The sequence below is a fragment of the Rhea pennata genome, chromosome 14, assembly GCF_028389875.1.
Source record: "Rhea pennata isolate bPtePen1 chromosome 14, bPtePen1.pri, whole genome shotgun sequence".
In the NCBI taxonomy this organism is placed as follows: Eukaryota; Metazoa; Chordata; class Aves; order Rheiformes; family Rheidae; genus Rhea; species Rhea pennata.
In genome coordinates this window covers 15,768,889-15,787,261 of record NC_084676.1, presented here as the reverse complement: position 1 = coordinate 15,787,261, position 18,373 = coordinate 15,768,889, and the positions used below count along the sequence as shown (strand labels likewise).

General features: G+C 54.8%; 1 protein-coding gene across 1 annotated transcript in view; it reads right to left on the bottom strand.

The window, feature by feature from the left end:
• Positions 1-18,373, bottom strand: part of CAMK2A (calcium/calmodulin dependent protein kinase II alpha) — a 35,700-nt gene that overhangs the window by 4,889 nt on the left and 12,438 nt on the right. The window contains exons 4-15 of the mRNA XM_062587533.1: positions 15,927-15,981; positions 15,461-15,526; positions 13,859-13,931; positions 12,987-13,089; positions 12,021-12,104; positions 11,317-11,411; positions 10,771-10,893; positions 10,215-10,298; positions 8,739-8,781; positions 6,552-6,592; positions 2,473-2,505; positions 1,333-1,381 (exon numbers count right to left, since the gene is read on the bottom strand). Coding sequence (XP_062443517.1) covers positions 1,333-1,381; positions 2,473-2,505; positions 6,552-6,592; positions 8,739-8,781; positions 10,215-10,298; positions 10,771-10,893; positions 11,317-11,411; positions 12,021-12,104; positions 12,987-13,089; positions 13,859-13,931; positions 15,461-15,526; positions 15,927-15,981 — 849 coding nt within the window. The remainder of the gene's footprint in view (positions 1-1,332; positions 1,382-2,472; positions 2,506-6,551; positions 6,593-8,738; positions 8,782-10,214; positions 10,299-10,770; positions 10,894-11,316; positions 11,412-12,020; positions 12,105-12,986; positions 13,090-13,858; positions 13,932-15,460; positions 15,527-15,926; positions 15,982-18,373) is intronic.

Genomic DNA, 18,373 nt, shown 5'->3' with positions numbered 1-18,373 from the left:
GGGCCAGACTAGGGCAGGGCTGGGTCAAGGGATACTTTCATTTCCATCTAAGACAGAAGAATATGGTCTCAACTGGGGAGAAAAGGTGAGTGAACTGGCCAGTGACCCCAGAAGCCCAGTTCTCACAAACCTACCCCCGAAAAAAACACAAGGGGAGAGCCACCAAAGGGCACACCACCATACAGCCGGTTCCCTGGGCCTCCCACTGTGTTCTCAGCCAGAGCTGGGCAAGGGCCATGCTGCACAAGTGGGTTTGGCTCCCTGGGATGTCAGGAGGAGCCGTCAGAGACAACCCTGGGCTTATGAATGAGGCTCTGTTTCGAATGCAAATCAGTGGTATGCGTGAGTTAATTTTTTACCATGGTTGGTAAAATGGGAGGGGGAAGAGTACACAAGCATGAGAGAGTCATTCATAAAAGAATATGGAGCCGCAGCCCTTTTCTGAATGCAGGACTGAGCACCTTCTGCCTCCATGCCCTCTCTCATAGGAGCCATGACCTGCGAGAACAAATGTTCAATTAACTCTAATGTCAGGCCAGAGTCCATCTTGCTTTGTGCCGAGTTCATTTTATTGAGATACTTTACAAATTAGCACCAATAAATTATTCCCTGGGCTATTCTTAGAAAGCTGGCTCTGACATGCAGGAAGGAGTGAGGGAATGAGGAAGGGATTTCCCCTGGAGGTTATTCCCAAAGTACCATTTATTTTGCCTCCAGCAAGTGACACTGCTCCAGAAGGACACGCAGGAAAAGGTAGCAAGTGGGCAAAGAGGGCAGGAGGATGGGGTAGTGTGGGCAGGCAGACTGTAGTCCATGCAGAGACTCGACTAATCCCAGGAGAGTAGCGAGCAATGTGCCTCCCCCACAGTGAACCTGTGAGCACCTTGGTCAAATGAGCTGAAGCTGCCCAGAGTCCGACTCTACCTTCAGCCTACATGGTGCAATGAGGGCCACCACAAGCTTCCTGAGTGGACCAGATGCTGTGCTAGTGCCTCTAGCGTGACAGTGCAGAGTGAACAGCCTCCTCTCTGAGCCAGCCATTTTCATGCCTGCTTTCAGGAAACTCTTCCATTTTTGCGAGTGCTCCCCTCCTCCTCTCCAGCAGTGCTACAACACAACTGCTCATAGCAACGTATCAGCAGGGGAACCACCTGCATTGGCGTTGGTCCATGCTGGCATAATGAATGAAAGCAACTTATGAATGGTCCAGAGGAATCTTGCTTGCTGTAGGTTTTGTTGTAGGCAATATCTGCTTGGGGGTGACTAGACTAATGGCCCAAGCAAGCCACTCTGAAATAGCCTCTCTCTCTCCCTGTGTGCTCCCACCAGTACCTTTGGTGTCTTCATCTTCAATGGTGGTGTTAGTGCTCTCCGATGATTCCTGAACAAAGAACAGAAAGGAGATAGGAAGGTGAGACCAGTCTTCACCCTGCACAAGAAGGAGCTCGTGTGTTTGACAGCCCCCCGAGTCCGACCCCACAGCGCTTGACTGTGCAAACGGACAGAAACCAAGGAAAATGCCAGCAGGTCAAACCCATCCTCAACCACAGCTCTCACGTAGTGATGGCAGAGCCCTCCCTGACTTCCACACCTTGTAGCCAAGGGCACAAGAGCTGGGCTGTGGAGGGTCTCGTAGGAACAGTGGTGCCTTTCCTACCAGCGCCTGTGGGGACAGACACGGGGCAGGTCCAGGGGACAGTTTGGCAGGTTCCTATGAGCATAGCCAGAAGGGCAGGGAGAGGGGCTGTGCAGAGGTGGAAGACACCACGTTGACCATACAATAAAGAGAAATGCACAAATTAACAGCGAGGAGGAACTGGGATGAGAAAGAGGAAGTGAGGGGACTGTGCAGGAGTAAGAGAGACCACACTGACTGCAGAGTAGGGAGAGAAATGTACAATCAAACAGAGTGCTTCCAAGACCCACATGGACCACCGAAGGCTGAGACACAGCTCTTCCAATAAACAGCTGAGCACTACACAGATTTTGGGGAGGGGGTACTGACCCCCTGTCTCTCTCCAGGAGCCCCATCAAGGCAACTCTGCTAGCGGAGCTAGAGCAATGGCTCTGCTAGCTCTTCCCAGCAGAGCCTTGCTTATGTATTACCCATAATACCCCGATGTAGGTTGGCAAGGTGTCCCATGACCATACAGTCCCCGCAGAGGCATGGAAGGTGTTTCTCCAAGGCTCCTTGGACCGATGCAGCCTGCAGACCTGAGTCAGGAGAACTGGGAGAAACGGCATGAGAACCCATCAGCAAGAACCAGGGCTGGCTTCCCACCGGCTGGCGGTCAGCAAGTGCCTGCACCAACCCTGTTAATGGGGTTTGTGGGTGATACGGCTTTGAGGATGTCCCTCCAACCCCAGTGTCCCTTCTTCCCTACCCCGAAGTAACTTCCAAAAATGGGGGAAGGCTGGAACATGTTGAGAGGCCCAGCAATATCAGCATTGAGGAAGACGACGGACACTCACCATTAACTGAACGCTGGAACTGGACTTTCTTTTCTGGAAAAACAAGGAGAAGAGATGGAACAGGAAGAGACACAGAGTGAGAAAGGCAAAGAGCAGCACATGAGAGGGAGCAGCTCCTGAGCCACCCTTCATGGTCCTCGTGTAGGGGCAAACAAAAGTGCAACAGGCCAATTTGAGGCTCCTGTAGGGATGTGCCACTGGCTGCAGTGCTGCTGGTGCTATGCAAGGCCCCTCCCCATGTTTCTCCTAGCACCTTTCTCTCCTGATCTACTACAGTCTCTGTTATTGCTTCATCCCAAGGCCCTGGCTAGTCCAAAGTGGAGTTTCCTAGAGGTAGGTGACCACTCTGGTGGCTTTGCAACTATGCCACCAGGGTCACAGGAATAGAATCTAGGCATCATGAGTGGGAAGCTAAAATGCTAAGCCAAATCTACCATCTCAGGCATCCAATTAGCTCCATAGTTTTAGGCCTAGATTTGTCTCCAGTACTAAGCATGTTAGTTTAGAGCCAGCATGGCCGTTGCTGCTCTACCCTGAAATGCAGATACACCATTCAGGAATCTATCTTGAGTGCAATCAGAGTCCTTTTGTCAGGACAGGACTCCTCAAAAGGGAAGACCTAACACATGCACGTTTATCTCCATCCTTGACTGCTGCCTCTAGGCTTTAAGGTCTTTTGGTTAGATGAGCCCATAGCCAACTTTCTGACTGCAACTCCAAACTACTTTGGACCGTCCTTCCTTTCTGTGCTCTGCTCCCCATCTCCACCACCTATCTGGTGGAGAGCTTAAGGGATGTACACGTAGGCCTCATGCCCTTTCTCCACTTCCAGCTCCCAGACCATGAGTCACAGAAGGTGACAGGAAATGCTAGTGTGCAGGAATTAGAAGCTGCAGTACCAAGTAATAAGTGTTTTACCAGCACATTTAGTAAGGCAGCAGCTCTGCCCACCCAGCAGAGGGGGAAGGAGCACATACCGTGTGAATCCCCTGGAAAGGCCCATACAGCAGCTCATCAGGGTATTTGGATGGGTTGCAGTTAAAAACTGCTATCTTCATTCCCACTCATTCCTCCTTTCACAACCTAAATGGTTCCCACCAGCACCTTCACTGACTTATCTTCTATTGGTGGAACTCTCCCTTCCCTTGCTGGGTCCTACATTAAAGCTCGCCCCTCCGTCTCTGAAACATAACAGATGTCCTAAAGGGCACAATAAGCTGTGGTATTTTGGAAGGAATCTCACGGGAAATGGAGCAGCCAGAATCACACTGTCTGAGGAAACAAGCTGCAGAAAGGGCTCACAGCTTCTGCTAGCCAAGGACATGACAAGGGGCAGTAAACTGCAGAAATTCTGGACGCAACAGAATGCAACACAAAGCAGTGACCGCGTTAAGTTCGAACATACAGTAACAGGATGCAACACGGGGCAGTGAGCTCATTAATTTAAGACGGGACAGGATGTGACATGGGGCAGTGATTTCATTGGTTTACAATGTGACAAGATGCGACACTACACAGGGCAGTGAAGGTATCATAGATGCTGGGACTCAGACATCCTAGAGGAAGTCCTCCCCCAACACAGGTTTTATGGAGAATTTTTGGTCTTCTGAATGCTTTTAGTAGGGGAAGAAGCTCCTTGGGAGGGTGAATTTTGAGCCCTCTCAGCCTGGACTAGCAGAGACCTACTGTTGGAGGGTTGTGCTGGCAGGCTGGAGCAGCAGCACCAGCTATCTGCTGTCCACCTGCGTGGCTTTGGGCAGGAGCTCCAGACATGGCTGTCTGTGACCTGCCTACTCTCATGGGAAAGTCAGTCCAGCAGGTTTCTCCAAATGGGGACACAACTCTTCTGACAACCACACCCCATGGCCTAACTAGCAAAACTGCTCACTGAAAGAGCAGGTCCTTCCCCTCTCCACCTTCCCACACTCTGCAGTGAGGTGCAAGAGACATACACTCAGTTGACCACCCTTGGTGTGTTCCAGGCTCCTGCCCTGCTTTTCCAGAAAGATGAAAAGGAATGAATACAACTTGACTTTTGCCAGCTGCCCATGTTGAGTCTTAAAAGCTTCCTCCAGAAAAATCAGCCTCCTTGTTATACTTTCTATGTCCCCATAAGATAGTTACATTGCAAGTCTCTCCACGCTGGGCAGGAAAATGATATGTACGAATGCTAATGCTGAATGTGGTCAAAGATAGCCATCTGTTGGGAGTGACCTCTCCTCCACTTTTGTTGTCTTCCTCTTCCTGTACATTCTTGGACATTTCTTGGCATTACCCAAATCAGCTATTTTGCTACCTGCAGCACACACCCAAGATAGCACTTACCCTCAAAGCTACTGCCAAGGCCAAGAGAATATCATTAGCAAGTTGGACTAGTAAATGGTCTTCTAACATCACCCTGTCCCCCTCCCCATGCTAGGAATGAAATTCAAGCTTACCCCTTCCTGTTGGAAAATTAGATTCAGGACCACACCTGATGAAGCCTTCCCATCTACCAATCTGTCCTTTAACAGCTTAATAAAGCACCTCCTAATTGCTCTTACCTACACTCCAGCAACTCACACTCAGTCAGCTATACCTGGTCACTTCTCAGGTGACTCCCAGCAGCAGAAGACAGGTCAGCAGTGACTGGTAGCTGGGTTGCTGTGACTCCCATGGGGCCAGTCCCCTCTGTGCCAGCACTGTTGTTCAAAGCTAACAATCCCATCCTGGAAATCACATGATGTCCTGTGATCATATCCCAGAGCAATGTCCTCTCATAGCAATTCAGTCCACCAACTTCAGGCCACAGAATAATGTTGGGTAGCCAGAATGTTTTCCTGTGGAGCTGAGCCTAGGTTTGGAGGGTTATGTATGGTCTTAAACTTTGCATGCCTTGCCTCTCCCAGTCACTGGATTTGGAAGGCATGAGAGAGAAACAATTCATTGCCAGACTTCTGGCTCCACTGTACATTGGACGAAGGAGGGGAAAAGCCAGCTGAGGCCTCTGCTCTTCTAGAACCCGGTTCCCCCCACAAGTCAACAGCTGGGTCCCTACAAAAGGCCACAGAAAGAAAAGAGGCTTTGCTGCAAGCAGGCTCCCACGGCTCATGCCTTGCATCCTTGCCCTGGGGGTGTAAGGATATAATCACGCAACTTCTCAGCCAAGCACTGGTATTCATGAGGCCTAGGGAACAGGCAAGTAGAGAGAAAGACCTTTACATGGGTAATTCTCTTCTGGAGAAGAAGGATGACAGAGCTTGCTGATCACTAGATCTCTTTATCATCAGAACAAGCTGTTGGGCAGACAGATTTTTGCAGTTGTCTGCCTCCAGGAGCCTGTCTTGTCCTGGAGAAGAGCTGTGGCTCATGAGCAGAAGGGTAGGCAGTTCTGCAGCACTTTCTGCAGCCCAAGAGCAAGGTCCTCCAAGCACCAGGTTGTTTTCAGTGCTTTGCCAAGCACGTGTATCCTTCCTGTCTCTAAACCGAGTGCTCTGGGCGAGGAGTGGTGCTGAGTGTAAATGCACCCAAGTGTCACCAGAGACGGGGCACCTGGAGGGTGGAGGCTTGGAGCTCTGTGGGGAGAGCCCAGCTCAGGAGCTGCTCAGGAGCTCAGCTGCGATGCATGAGCTGGTGACCCCTGGCTCTTCCAGCTTGGCTCCACGCATGGCTGCTGCCAGCCTGAACCCGCAGTTCCCGAGCTCAGGTGCAAAGCTGCCTCCCTCCCTCTCTTGATTCAGCCTCTCTCCTCCTCCCTGCTCCATCAGAGACGGCATGGGACAGGTATATTTTCCAGGCAATTAAGCAAATTCTCCCAGCACGCCCCTCCTCTCCCCAGCTGAAGAGACAGCCTGGTTCCTCCACTCACCGCACTGCAAAGCCACCTCTACATTGCCTCTGCACTGCTCCCCGCCGGGGAGGGGGGACGCGGGCATGCCGAGGCAGGCAGTGGGTCGGCAGCCCTGGGACGCGCTCCAAGCACCGGCCAACAACTTCCCTCCAAAGCGCGGGCTGTCGCTGCGGAGCGTCTGCCACCCCCGCTGCGGCACGCCAGCGGCCGCGGGAGCAGGGCGGGAGAGGGCGGCAGCGAGGGGGCTTACCTTCACGCCGTCATTCTTCTTGTTGCCACCACTTTTGCCTCCTGGAGAGAGAAGGAAGGAGGTGAGGAGAGCCAGGCAGGGCACCAGAACCAGTAGGACGAGGATTAGCAGCATGATGCCGGGCAGTGGAGGGGCAGGACACCCTGGGACGAGGCAACGGGCTCTTCCTCTTGCCAGCCCTTGTTGTTGCAACCTCTCTGCAGCTCCCCGTGCTCACGGGCCACCTCGCCGGCCCGTCTTGCCCCGGCACCTCTCTACCACAGGCATGTCCCGTCTCTTGCTGTCACACCAAGCCTGTGGGGTGGCTCGGAGAGGGGCCAGCGCCTGGGGCTGGGCAGAGAGCTCCAGCCCGAGCCTGGAGGGTGCACGGGGCTCCCTGGCGGGACCCCAGCTCCGGCCCGCTGCGGTCGGGTGGCGTTGGCTAATGAGCACGGCGCTGAGGAATGGCCTGCCCGCCCGCCCGCCTGCCGCCCTCTAATTTTAGCCCCATGCTGCCGGGATCATGTGCTGCCGGCCCGCCGGCCCGACAGCTGCAGCCCGCATTTTGACAATGATGGAAAGCAGACGCCTTCCCCGGTGCCCACCCACCGCTGCTGGCTTTGCCCCAGCCCCCCGGGGTGCTGCTGGCCACCCGCTCCCTGGCGGTTCCTGCGCCCACGGGGAGCTGCACGGGACCGCCTGGGCTCAACCCACCCTGGGCCGGGCAGGGGACCCGCGTGCCCCGGCTTTGCACGGGGCGGGCAGCGGTCAGGAAAGCAGCCTCTGAATTTCCTGCCCTTTGATGCTCCGTGCCCAATGCGCCTCCCCAACCGGGGCCTGATATCAGATCCCCCCAGCTGTTAAACTCCTCCAGCCCCGCTGCAGGCTGCCCACAAGTGCTAAATGTGTCAGCGCAATCCCCCCGCGACAAATGCAGATACCAAACCCCAGCCTCAGCTTTGGTACGCTCTTCCCCAGCACCTCGCCAGGCCCGGGAGCCCCTGTCCCCCTCCCACAGTGCTTCAGCAAAACCACCCCAAACACCCCTTCTGCTCCTCTCTGATCCTACCTCTGGGCCCCCACCATAAGCTGCCCAGCCACAAGGCCCATCCTGAAGCAGTGGGTCCTGGTGCCTCCCTGCCTGCACCCATCTCTCTCCCCCTGATGGACCTGCATGTTTTCCCTGTACAGAGACCTGACCCAGCACCTCTAGCTCTTCTCCTTCATCCTCTCCTGCACGGAGTGAGTGCAAAACCTGTCTAACACCAAATAGCCACGCTCAGGCCCTGGGCAGAGGCTCCTGTTGTTCCTGTTGCCCAAGTTTCTGCTTGGGCTGCCCCAGCCCGTTCAGCCCACTCTGCTGCTGTGGCATCACTGGCTTTGCTTCCTTGCAAAGCCAGAAATCCCTTGCAGCTAGTCCAAATCAAGCCTCCCTGACAGACCTCCCTGGGGTCATGCATTACGAGGGAGTCGGATCCTGCCTGGGTACGCAGGCTCTCCAGAGCAGGCCTGGAGCACCACGTGGCCATGGGTTGCAAAGGCCGGTGCTGGAGAGGGTTTGAGTAGGCAAATAGCATCGTGCTTGACTGGCTGCTTTTGGGTTCTGTGCCTGGAAATCAGCTGGGAACTGATGATCCCAGCTGCCAGGCTTGCTTCAAATAGCCGAATACCCCCAGAGGAGGAAGCTCCCAGCCAAGGCAGTGGCTGAGTGGGGATCTTTCCCGCAGTGCAGGCTGGGCTGCTGCACTCGGTCCCTGCCAGGCTGCTCCCATGTTTCCATGCAACCCTCGAGAAAAAGAAGCCCCCGTTGGGGAGTGCTCCCAGCACAGCAGAAGCCAGCCCATCCCACACCTATCATGGCATCCAAACCCTGACAGGAGTGAGATGGACAGACACACACAAGCCCTGAAATCTCAAACCTCTAGGGGCAGCTACACCTCAGCTCAGCCCCTTCAAGCCAGCCACCAGCCTGAAGGTGCTCTCCTGCCTGGCCAGGTCCCCCCCCCAAGTGCCAGTGTCCCCAGAGCACCAGGCTGCATCCTTAACTCCACGGCGAGGCCCAGGGCAGCCACCCTCAGGACCAGAGGAAGGGGCAGAGGGAGGAGGCAGCCAGCAGCAGCTGGGCTCCAGGGCGAAGCAGGCTTCCCGGGGCCCCTCGGTGAAGGGCAAGGGCAAAGCCAGGATTAGAGCCCCGGAGACGGCACCTACCGGAGAAGTTGCGTGTCGCCAGCATGGTGGTGAGGATTGCTCCCTGAAACACAGAAAAGGCAGGAAGGAAAGGGTGCGCTGGGCCCCGGCGCGCTGTGCTTTCCCACACTGCCCCCTCGGCGCCCCGGGAGGAAGGCCCCACTCATCACCTGCCTCCCTGAGGATCTGCTGGGAGGAACTGGCCTATGGACCAATATTCCCCTCCTGCCATCAAAACCAGCCTCGGTACCCGACTCCTTAGCCCCGATGCCAGGGCATTGGGTTGCATCCTCTGAACCTGCCTTTCCTCTGAGTTTAAAGGGATATTAAATATCCCAGGGCAGATTTCAGTTTCGTTCTGCTGTGGGTGTGGAGAGACACCACTGAGCGGGGAGGGCAGCTGGTTGAAAGGCGAGTCACTCGGAGCGGAACTGTATTTATTGTAATTAAAGTCGTGCCTGCTAACAACAGCGGAGTGGGAATTTTTCATGGCAGCAAAGAACAACATTGCAAGATGTTTATAGAAATACTTCTCCTCTTCCAACTGACTCTACTAGTTTCTTAGTGTATAATGAGATTACTTCAGACTAATTGGTCACAGTAATGGATTACTATTTTGAAGTACATGCCTGAACTAATTTGATTACTTGTCTAGCTGAAAGGTAATAATAGCTTATAGCCAGTTTCTTTTCTTGATAATCTTGTTAGCAGCCCACAGCTATACTGCTTTATGCCACAGCGCATTCAGGCCTGAAACGCTAACGGGTCTGATTATCGCGCAGGTCAGAGCCCTCCCCACAGCCGGCAGAAGCTGCAGGAAGCGGTTGATGTTACTGGCTCTAGGGCAAGCATTTTGTTTTCCAAACCAGTCCAGAGCCAGTTCCCAGCAGGATGCCACTGGCTAGGGCAGAGCAGCCACAGGGCTGAGCTCTTCACGGGGATCCCGGGATTTCAGAGCCGGCCTGAACACATCAGCGCCCAGGAAAGGGAAGTCTGTGGGGCTGCTGGTGTGGGTCAGCCGTGCCTCAGCTTTTTGCCTGCCTACGCATCACTTGGGTTACTCACTAGATGCAACGTGGCTCATTTGGCCCCTGCATCAGGCAAAGGGGTCTTGCTTGCCTCTGTGTCCTGCCACCCGAAGGTGCTCTCTGACACTGTCCCCAGGGGGAAATTCCCTAACCCCAGTTTCCAGTGCAGCCACAGTCTTGCTATGTGATTCAGTGCATGACTTCAGGGTAGCCCTTCCCCAGGCAGAGGGGGAAACACAGAAGGGCAAGGATAACACCTATTAGTCCTGCACTGCATGCCTGATGCAGCCACTGGCACACGTCGGCCTCTTTTCCCTCCTTTGGGGCAGATCCCCAATGTGCATCACCCCCAAAACCTGAGTCAGTGACTCCAGAGAGACACTCTGGACTTTTCCACACAGGGAACGAACCCCAAATCATCCTGCCACGCATTTTCCAGCCAGCTGGGAAAGGAGAGCATGAAAGTTACCTTCAGCTTTCTCCGAGCGTTGAATTTCTTCAAACAGTCCACAGTCTCCTGCCTGTGCATGCATGATGCGACGGTAGCACGGTGCTGCGAGGAGAAAGACTCAGCTTAGAGAAGGAGGAAGAGGAGAGCAGGCATTGAGGCGGGCTGAGCGTGAGGCGGGGGAAGCATGCCCCCGCTCTCACACACACGAACACGTGCGCCGTCTCCCACGGCTCAGGCGCGGGCTGTAGCTGATGCAGCAACGGCAGCAGATAAAACTTTAATAGGCAGCAGGAATTACTGACTCTCTTGAGCCAGCCGAGTTAATGCCTCAGCTGCCTGGCCATGCAGGGGTCAGCCCGTGGTGCAGGGTCCCAGCATATTCCTGCCTTTAGGACCCGATCCAGACTGAGGTGCGAGCGGTATGGCTGCACCCTCGCAGGTTGTAGTCTCCGCTGCGTGCCCTGCTCCTGGTCATGGATGTGAAATACTCATGCCAGAACTGGTGGGAATGCCCTCACGTCCCTCCCTCTGTCCATCACGTCTAGCCTTTTCCGTGAATGCCTGCCCAACTCACCGATATCCAGGGGTGCTTCAGAGCCTCTGCTGCTGTGATGCGTTTGGATGGGTTTATGGTTAACATCTTATTGATGAGATCTTTTGCTTCAGGAGTGACCGTGTCCCACTCAGGGGAGGGGAACTGCCAAAGTAAAGGGAGCAGAGTGAGAGACGATGACAGGCAGTGGAAGTAGAAGCCCTTCTCAGATCTCCCAAGGCTAGTTCTCCTTCAACTCTTTGCTTCTGCTCATCAGACATGGTTGGACAGAGGGATTTGCTGTACCAGCTGGAAAGAGCTGCCAGCTAGAACAGTGGAGAGCAGAGCAGAAGCAGAAGGGGAAATGCAGAAGGCTGAGGATAACACCTATTTGTCCTGCATGGCATGTCCGGACAGCACATGTGGGTTAGGCAGCTTAACTGACCCTCTGTGAGTAGAGCAGAAGAAAACCAGCTCACATCCACCTGAACTCGTTGCATATGCTGCCCTAGAACAGCAGATTGCAGCATGGGGACAGCAGGAAAGAAGGGAGACAGTGAAAGAGGAGAGGAAGACAAACCCACTCACATCATAGGCCCCGGCCTTGATCTGCTGATAGAGGCGATGCTGGTCTTCATCCCAAAAGGGAGGGTACCCGACCAGCAGGATGTAGAGGATGACTCCTGTCCAAGAGAGGGAGAGCAGACGTGGGTTAGGGGTGCTGGTAAGTGGCAGAGGGTTTATATCGCTGCAGGTATGAACAGACCCAAACTGGGGGCAGTTTCAGCTCCAGAAGAGAAATTGAGAAAGTTTCAGGGAAATGGGACAATTTGCTCCCTAATTAAAATGGCAAAGCCATGCTGGCAGGCCCAGCTCCACGCTGATGTGCTCAGTGGCTGGGGAGAGAGGCAGTCGATCCAGGCATGTGGGCCAGGCAGCCGCACGCGTGAGTGCAAGTGAGAGGGCTGGCGATGCCTCCTCCGCATCGCAGGCTGTGTGAAGATCCCTGTGGCTGCGGTGCCCTGGCTCCCTGGGTGGGCAGCTCCCATGCCAGGGGCTTTGGGTCTGGAGGAAGGAGGTTGATCTTTCAGAGAAAGGTGCTGGTGGGCTGGGAAAGAGATGCTGCTCCAGGGACAGCACAGTGCAAGCGACAGCTCCCTCAAGGGTGAACACTGCCCTGGCATCCCTCAGAGGTGTCCTGTGACCGTGGTTCAGGATACGCTGGTTCAACAGCCTGCCTGACCCTGCACAGCTGCTCTCACTCCCGGCCTTTCAACCCCAGTCTGACTTACCGCAAGCCCACAGGTCCACAGCTTTGCCATAGGGATCCTTCCGGAGCACTTCTGGGGAGAGGTATCCCGGAGTGCCAGCAAAACCTAGTGACCCCGGAGAGACAGCCCATCACCATGTGCCAGCAATGCCTGGCTTCTGACCAGCCGCTGCGGGAGAGCTGTTTGCCCCAGCCCCGGCACGTAATGAACTGATGGGACAGTTGGTGTTAGACACTCGGCATGCAGGGGATCACAGCGGCACTGAGCCCCTCACCACGCTGGGGGCATGAGGGATGTCTGCTTCTGGAGCGTGCACCTTGGGGCTACATGTATGTCAAGCCCAATCCTCTGACTTCCCTGACGGATTTACGCCCGAGTGGTCTCCTGCATCCCCAGGGTAATGCAATCGATGAGGGTTAGGGGAAGGTGAGCTAATGAGGTGCAAGACTTGAGCCTAGAAGCAGAGCGTGCAACAGGCTTGAGAATGATGCTTCTCTCTAGCTGATCTCAGATCAACCTCTAAAACTGCAAAAAGCCCTTTCCTGGGGACTGTCAACCTCCCTGGTGAAACCCCTCTGACCCTATGGCTTTCAGCAAACAACCAGTGACAGAAGCAAAACATCAGGAGCCTGGGGTGCTCTGACATGCACCTTCAGGATCTGGAGGGTTTTCACATATGGGTCTTCCGCTACTGCCTGCTTGTCCAGCTCCCCAGAGCATCTTGGTGACTCTGAATCCCTACTGAGCTGTTTGCTCATGCTTTGGATCAACATATGGACTGGTTCAACTGGTACAGCTGGAATCATTGAACTACAACTTCCCCACTGTACCTCCTAGACTGCCTCTGCCAGGGCACTCTCATAACTTGGTATTTAGGTCCTGGAGACACATGCCTGTCCTGGGGCACTCCTAGGCCTCAGTGGTCCTACTTAACCATGTGCCAAAGAGGGCTGGAAAATAACCCACCTTCAGGCCATTCCTACTCACCAAACCATGCTTGCTGGTCCCCCTCCACCTCAATGGCGAGGCCAAAGTCAGCCAGCTTGACAGCTGCTCCTTTCAGCTTGGATGCCAGCAGCAGGTTCTCTGGCTGCAGAAGGAAGTGAAGTTTGGGAGATCCATGACAGCCACCTTCCCACTGTATATTCAGACCAGCTGACCATGAGCTGCTCTGCTGCTGTGGGGGAGCTTCCCAATGCAGGACTAAGGGATCTGTATGTGCTTCCTGATTAGTATGACCTGCTATGTGTCCTGGTGCCACAGCAGAAAGACCCAGCGCACAGGAAGCCTGTGGTTTGCATGGGGAGAAACTGGGGCACAGGAACTGGTGACAAACTCAGCCCATTGCAACCAGACTTGTGGTGTGACAACAGAGGGACCCTGCAGTGCTGAGCAGCACAGCGATGCCAGAGGCTCAGAGCACTGCTGCCTACATATGCTGTCCCTCTTCATTTCTTCTGTGCTCTGGTGTTCCCAGGAAGTTTGAAGCTTTGCAATATGTCACCATCCTCCAGTCATTCCCTGTCCTGTCTGGGAGCACTTCCCTACCTCTGTCCCCAGGCTGTCCTGCCCATCTCTCTCTCTCCACAGCAACGTATTTCCTTGAGCCAAGCTGCATCTTCCTGGGAAGAAAACTGGCTCTTTAGATGACCTTGGACCACAAAGACCTCTTCATCCTCTCCCTTGTGTCTTTAAGCCCTGTAGCTTCTCTGTGCTCTGTGGCTTTCCCAAAGCTCCTACACTGCACTCTTCTCTGCAGCATTTCAAATACCGCAGAAGACATGATAGGGCAAGGCTTATCTGAACATTACTGCATGGGGTTTTGTATCATAGAGGTCCCTGCATCCTGCAGCTCTTACCTTTAGATCCCGATGTACCACCCCCATCTGGTGGCAATGCAGGACAGCTTCCAGGATCTGCTGGATGCAGTGGCTGTGGGAGAAGGAAAAAGCTCAGAAGTGTTCTGCAAGCAGAGTTTCCATAGACACATCTATTCACCTACATTTAATCTTCCATCACCCTCACCCCATCCCACCAGCAGTCTTGCAGCATCTCTGCTGAATGCCATATACCTGCAGCCTGCGAGGCACAAAGCACTTGTAACCCAGCTACCAGTAAAACCCAGGCAGGGCTCGCTCAGCACCCAACCCTGGCAGAGCAGGAGTGCTGAGGCTATGCAGGAACTCACATGCTGCCCAGGGATAAGGAGCTGAAAAAGCCAACTGGTTTCCCACATACGCAACATGGAGTTGGTACTGGCAGTGGAGCCGCAACATCAGCCCAGATTTGGGTTCTTACACCAGGCAGAGCAGATGAGCTCTTCAGACAAAGCTAACATTCACTTCAGCCCCATTTCCCTCATCTTATCTAATGCAGGTGGCTCTCACTGTGCCTGCTCACTTTATATATAGCTCATTAAACCCTAGCTCTACCCCATGCATGAGAAAAGGGAAAAGAACGAGGCAATGATCACTTTCTTTCCACAATAGCTGTCTGCAAAGCACAAGGTCTTTATTTACATATATATTTATATGACACTAATAAGTGGATGGGTTGTAAGTGGACTCAGGCAGAACATTAAATAAAAAGATCACTTTATGTCTATAAATAGGGGATATTTTCCATGCAGAGAGTTTACCACCACTCGGACATTCGTGCCGGCCATGCTCATCTTCCCTCACGTGGGCTACTCCACATGCAGGGGGCAAAGTCATGGGCACGGCACCAGGCACATCGGGATCAGAGACTGCTCCAAGCGCTGTGCCAGGCAATGTGGATGACCTCAGCCAAATCAAGTCCCTTCCATGAAATTAGGCTTACGTTATCGCCCTCCTCCTTCTCGAGCTGCGAGAAGCAAAAGAGTGGCTGAAACGGTACCCAGCAGGGCACCTGGGATGTGCCAGCAGCAGCACAGGAGGGAGAGTAGCTGCAGCCTATCCTCTTCCTCAGCCTGCCTTGGCTGCTCTTCATTAGCGCTTTCAAGTGGTAAAGCCAGAGAAACGTTTGCAAATGACTGTAATGTAGCTGCAAAGGGAAATGGCAGGAATCATAGCACATTTATGCTATCCCTCTGCTGACTGGGGCACCAGGCAGGTCCTGGTTGCTCGCTCCCACCCTGGTGAGCCTTGCTTCCCAGCTCCTCCACGGAGGTCAGGCTGTGCCCGTGGCTGGGGCAGCAGGGCACTGTGAGCACTGACCAGCAGCTGCCTGGGTTCAACATGAGGGACTAGCCCTGTGATAACACACACAGCTCTTGGAACAGGAGATGAGCAAGTTAAAATGAGTTTTTTGCAGCATTACACATCTGGTTCATGAGTACGCTTCAAGGAGCAGCTGTAAAATGCCACTCAGCATGGAGGAAGCTTGTACTGCAAAAAGCCAAATGCTTGGACCTTGCAGAGCAGCAGCCCAGGGGAGATGCGTGCTGCCACCTCTGCTGCCTGGCACCTTTCCTTGCTCACCTGGCATCTGCTTCGCTGTAGTACTCTCTGGCCACGATGTCCTCAAACAGCTCCCCGCCTGTGACCCTGAGAGCAAAGCAAGTGCAGAGTTAGGCTTGGCCACCTCCACCTGGCATGGGACGGAGCTGAGGCAGTTTGCACCACGCACAGCCCTTGGGAGCAGCCCCGCACGGTGCTGGGCAAGCCAGGCAGCGTGCTGGGACACAGGGCAGGGAGCAGCAGCCTGCTGGCTGCACGGGTCAAGGACTTGGATCCAGCCCCGCAGGCTCAACCCACCCCATGCTGGAAAGGCTTGTGCAAGGGGAAGATGGAAGAAGCTGCATGATTTCGACAGGTTGCGCAGGACACACAGTCCAGCACCGGCCCCAAGTCCAGGGTGTCAAGCTCTGGGGCCCGGGCAAGCCCGCGGAAGGGCAAAGGCATGCAGCTCGTCGTGAATTAAGGACCAAGTTTAACTATGACTCACAGGTCAAATATCAGGTAGTGGTGACCCTCTTCAGAGATGCTGTCATGGAGCCTCACTGCGGTGGAAACAAGAGGGTTACGGTTACAGGGGTTACGGCCTGGCTCCAACCCAGCTCCAGGACCTTTCCTGGCCATGAGAAAAACCTTTGCTCCCCTTTGGGCACAGCGGGAACTCGGGAAGGGCAGAACGTGGCAGCGGCCACTTCCCCTCCCTGCTCCAGGCGCTACAGCAGCTCCCCGGGGGACATCCCCGCTCGAGCGCCGGCGCCCGCCGCGGCGCGAGGCTGCACGGCCGTGCCCGAACCGAGGGACGGCGCGGGGGGCCGCGGCAGCGCTGCAGACACGCGCCCGGCCAGCGCTGCCCTCCGACGCCCGGGACGAGGGGCTGGCTCGGGAGCGGTGCCCGAGCGCAGGCGGCTCCGCCGAGACGCGCCGCTGCCAGGCCCTTGGCAGCGGGGCAGTTTCGGCCTTTTGTGACCTTCTTTTTCTCCTTGGGACGTCTCACATCGGGGATACCCAGGAATCACCGAGGGATAAGTTTCCTTCAGAAGGAGGAACGCTCTCCCACCCCCTCCCTTGCTCCGAGGGGAGGGGGGGCTGGCATCCCGCCCTGTCCGCTCGCCCCTCCGAAGGACACTCGCTCCTGCCGGGCACGGGGCACATCGCACAGCGCCCAAAGCTGCTGTTCCCTGGCCTGTGCACTCCCTGCCAGGCTTTTGCCCGATCCTTAACATTTAGACTTCGCTCCCTGCTCACAGTTTCGCAGTCAGATACACAGTAAGGGAAAAGGCACAGAAAGAAGGTAGAGCAGATAAAAAGAGCCCGGCACGTAAATCAGAGCAGAATCCAGCATCCCCTGTCCCAGAATCTTACATTTTGTTCTGATTTCTTTGCAGCTGTAAATATTTAACCTTTTCTTGCTTGTCACCTGGTTTCAGTATGAGACAACTTTCAACACCTTTCAGAGCTGCATGGGGAAATGTCCAAACCTTTCAGGTAAATATTTGTGTGCGAGTTTTAGCTCCTAGCTGATTTTAGCGCAGCTAAATCAGCGGGAAACATCCTTCATACTGGAGCCTGAGGCAGCCAGGAGAAAAAACAAGCCCAGATCCTGGTGCAGGGTGCCTCCCGGTGCCAGCAAAATGATGGTTTGCTGGTGTTACCCTGCCTCCAAGCTCGGCGGGCAGCTCCAGCAGCTGCCAAGAACAAGAGCCAGGAAGGGGGAACGGGCACCGGAGCGTGCGGGAGCTGGGGAAAGGGGGAATTTGGAGAAGCCTAGATCGCTTGTGGGAAAGCCCACCACCCCCCGTGCAGAGGTCTCAGCATCTCTAGAGACTTACGGGGTTGAGTCATTTAACCACAGGTGGCCCTGGCAGCCGAAGTCCCAGGGCAGCTCCCCATCCTGCCAGCAATGCTCACGTCACCCCTTGGCCCAATTTCTTCCCAAATAACTGTCAGAAGAGGCTTGCTGTGCCTGACTGCATCTGTCCTGTGGGTCTCTCCTGTGGCCTTGAGTATTGACACACGGCTGCTCATCTCATCTAATGGTTATTGCCCCCTCCCCTACTGCAAGCCTCCAGACATTGCTCCCACACTCAGGACACCTGTGTTTGCTCAGTATTTTTCCTTTTACACTTAATCCCAGCTTTCCTGCCTTCTTCTGTCATAAGAAACTCATTTCCTACCTGTTTCATCCCCTCTGACAAGGATTTGGGGGTATCATTCCTGGGATCCTGCAGGATCCAAAATGTTCAAAAGAGGATTAGACCAATTCAGCACAGATTGGGCGATCGTATTATAGCTGCTATAAACAAATGGTCCAGATACACCCTCTGCTCAGGGAAGCCCCGTCGCCTCTGCCTGCCAGAACTCCAGAGGGTAAAACACAGAGCAGTCACTCTAAATATAGCCTGGTCTGAGAGGTAACTGCTGCTGCCCCCAGCCAGAAAGAGCAAACGGGGAGAGCTGTGCCCAGCCAGACCTTCTCGAGCACCATGCCAAGAGCTAAGGAAAGAGCAGGATAGAGTTTCCATCTTCAGAGTCAGAGGAAGGGTAGCCAAAGCACCACCACAGAAGTGCATACGGCCAAAACCTGCAGCTTTCCCTGATATATTATCCAGGGCCCACAAAGCAGCTGTGGGGTTACAAGGACTTGAACCTGCCTTTCACCACCTGCAGCTTCCTAGGGCAAACCTCTCCTGGGTGCAACAGGAGAGCCAGTTCCTGGAGACACTCATCTAGGGGGTTCCTAGCTGCAGGGCACACTGTCCCCACAGCAGATGGGGGTGGGCAAGAACTTGCCGCAGGAGGCTCCAGGCCAAGAAAGCCCTGGGGTGCACCTCCATAGCACAGGCAGTGAGGGACCCCCCCCCGGCCAAGCTGTCCCCTGCTTCCCTTGCACTCCCAGCAGCAGCAGGGCCGTTTCCTCCTCGTTAGCGCTGGCCTGCA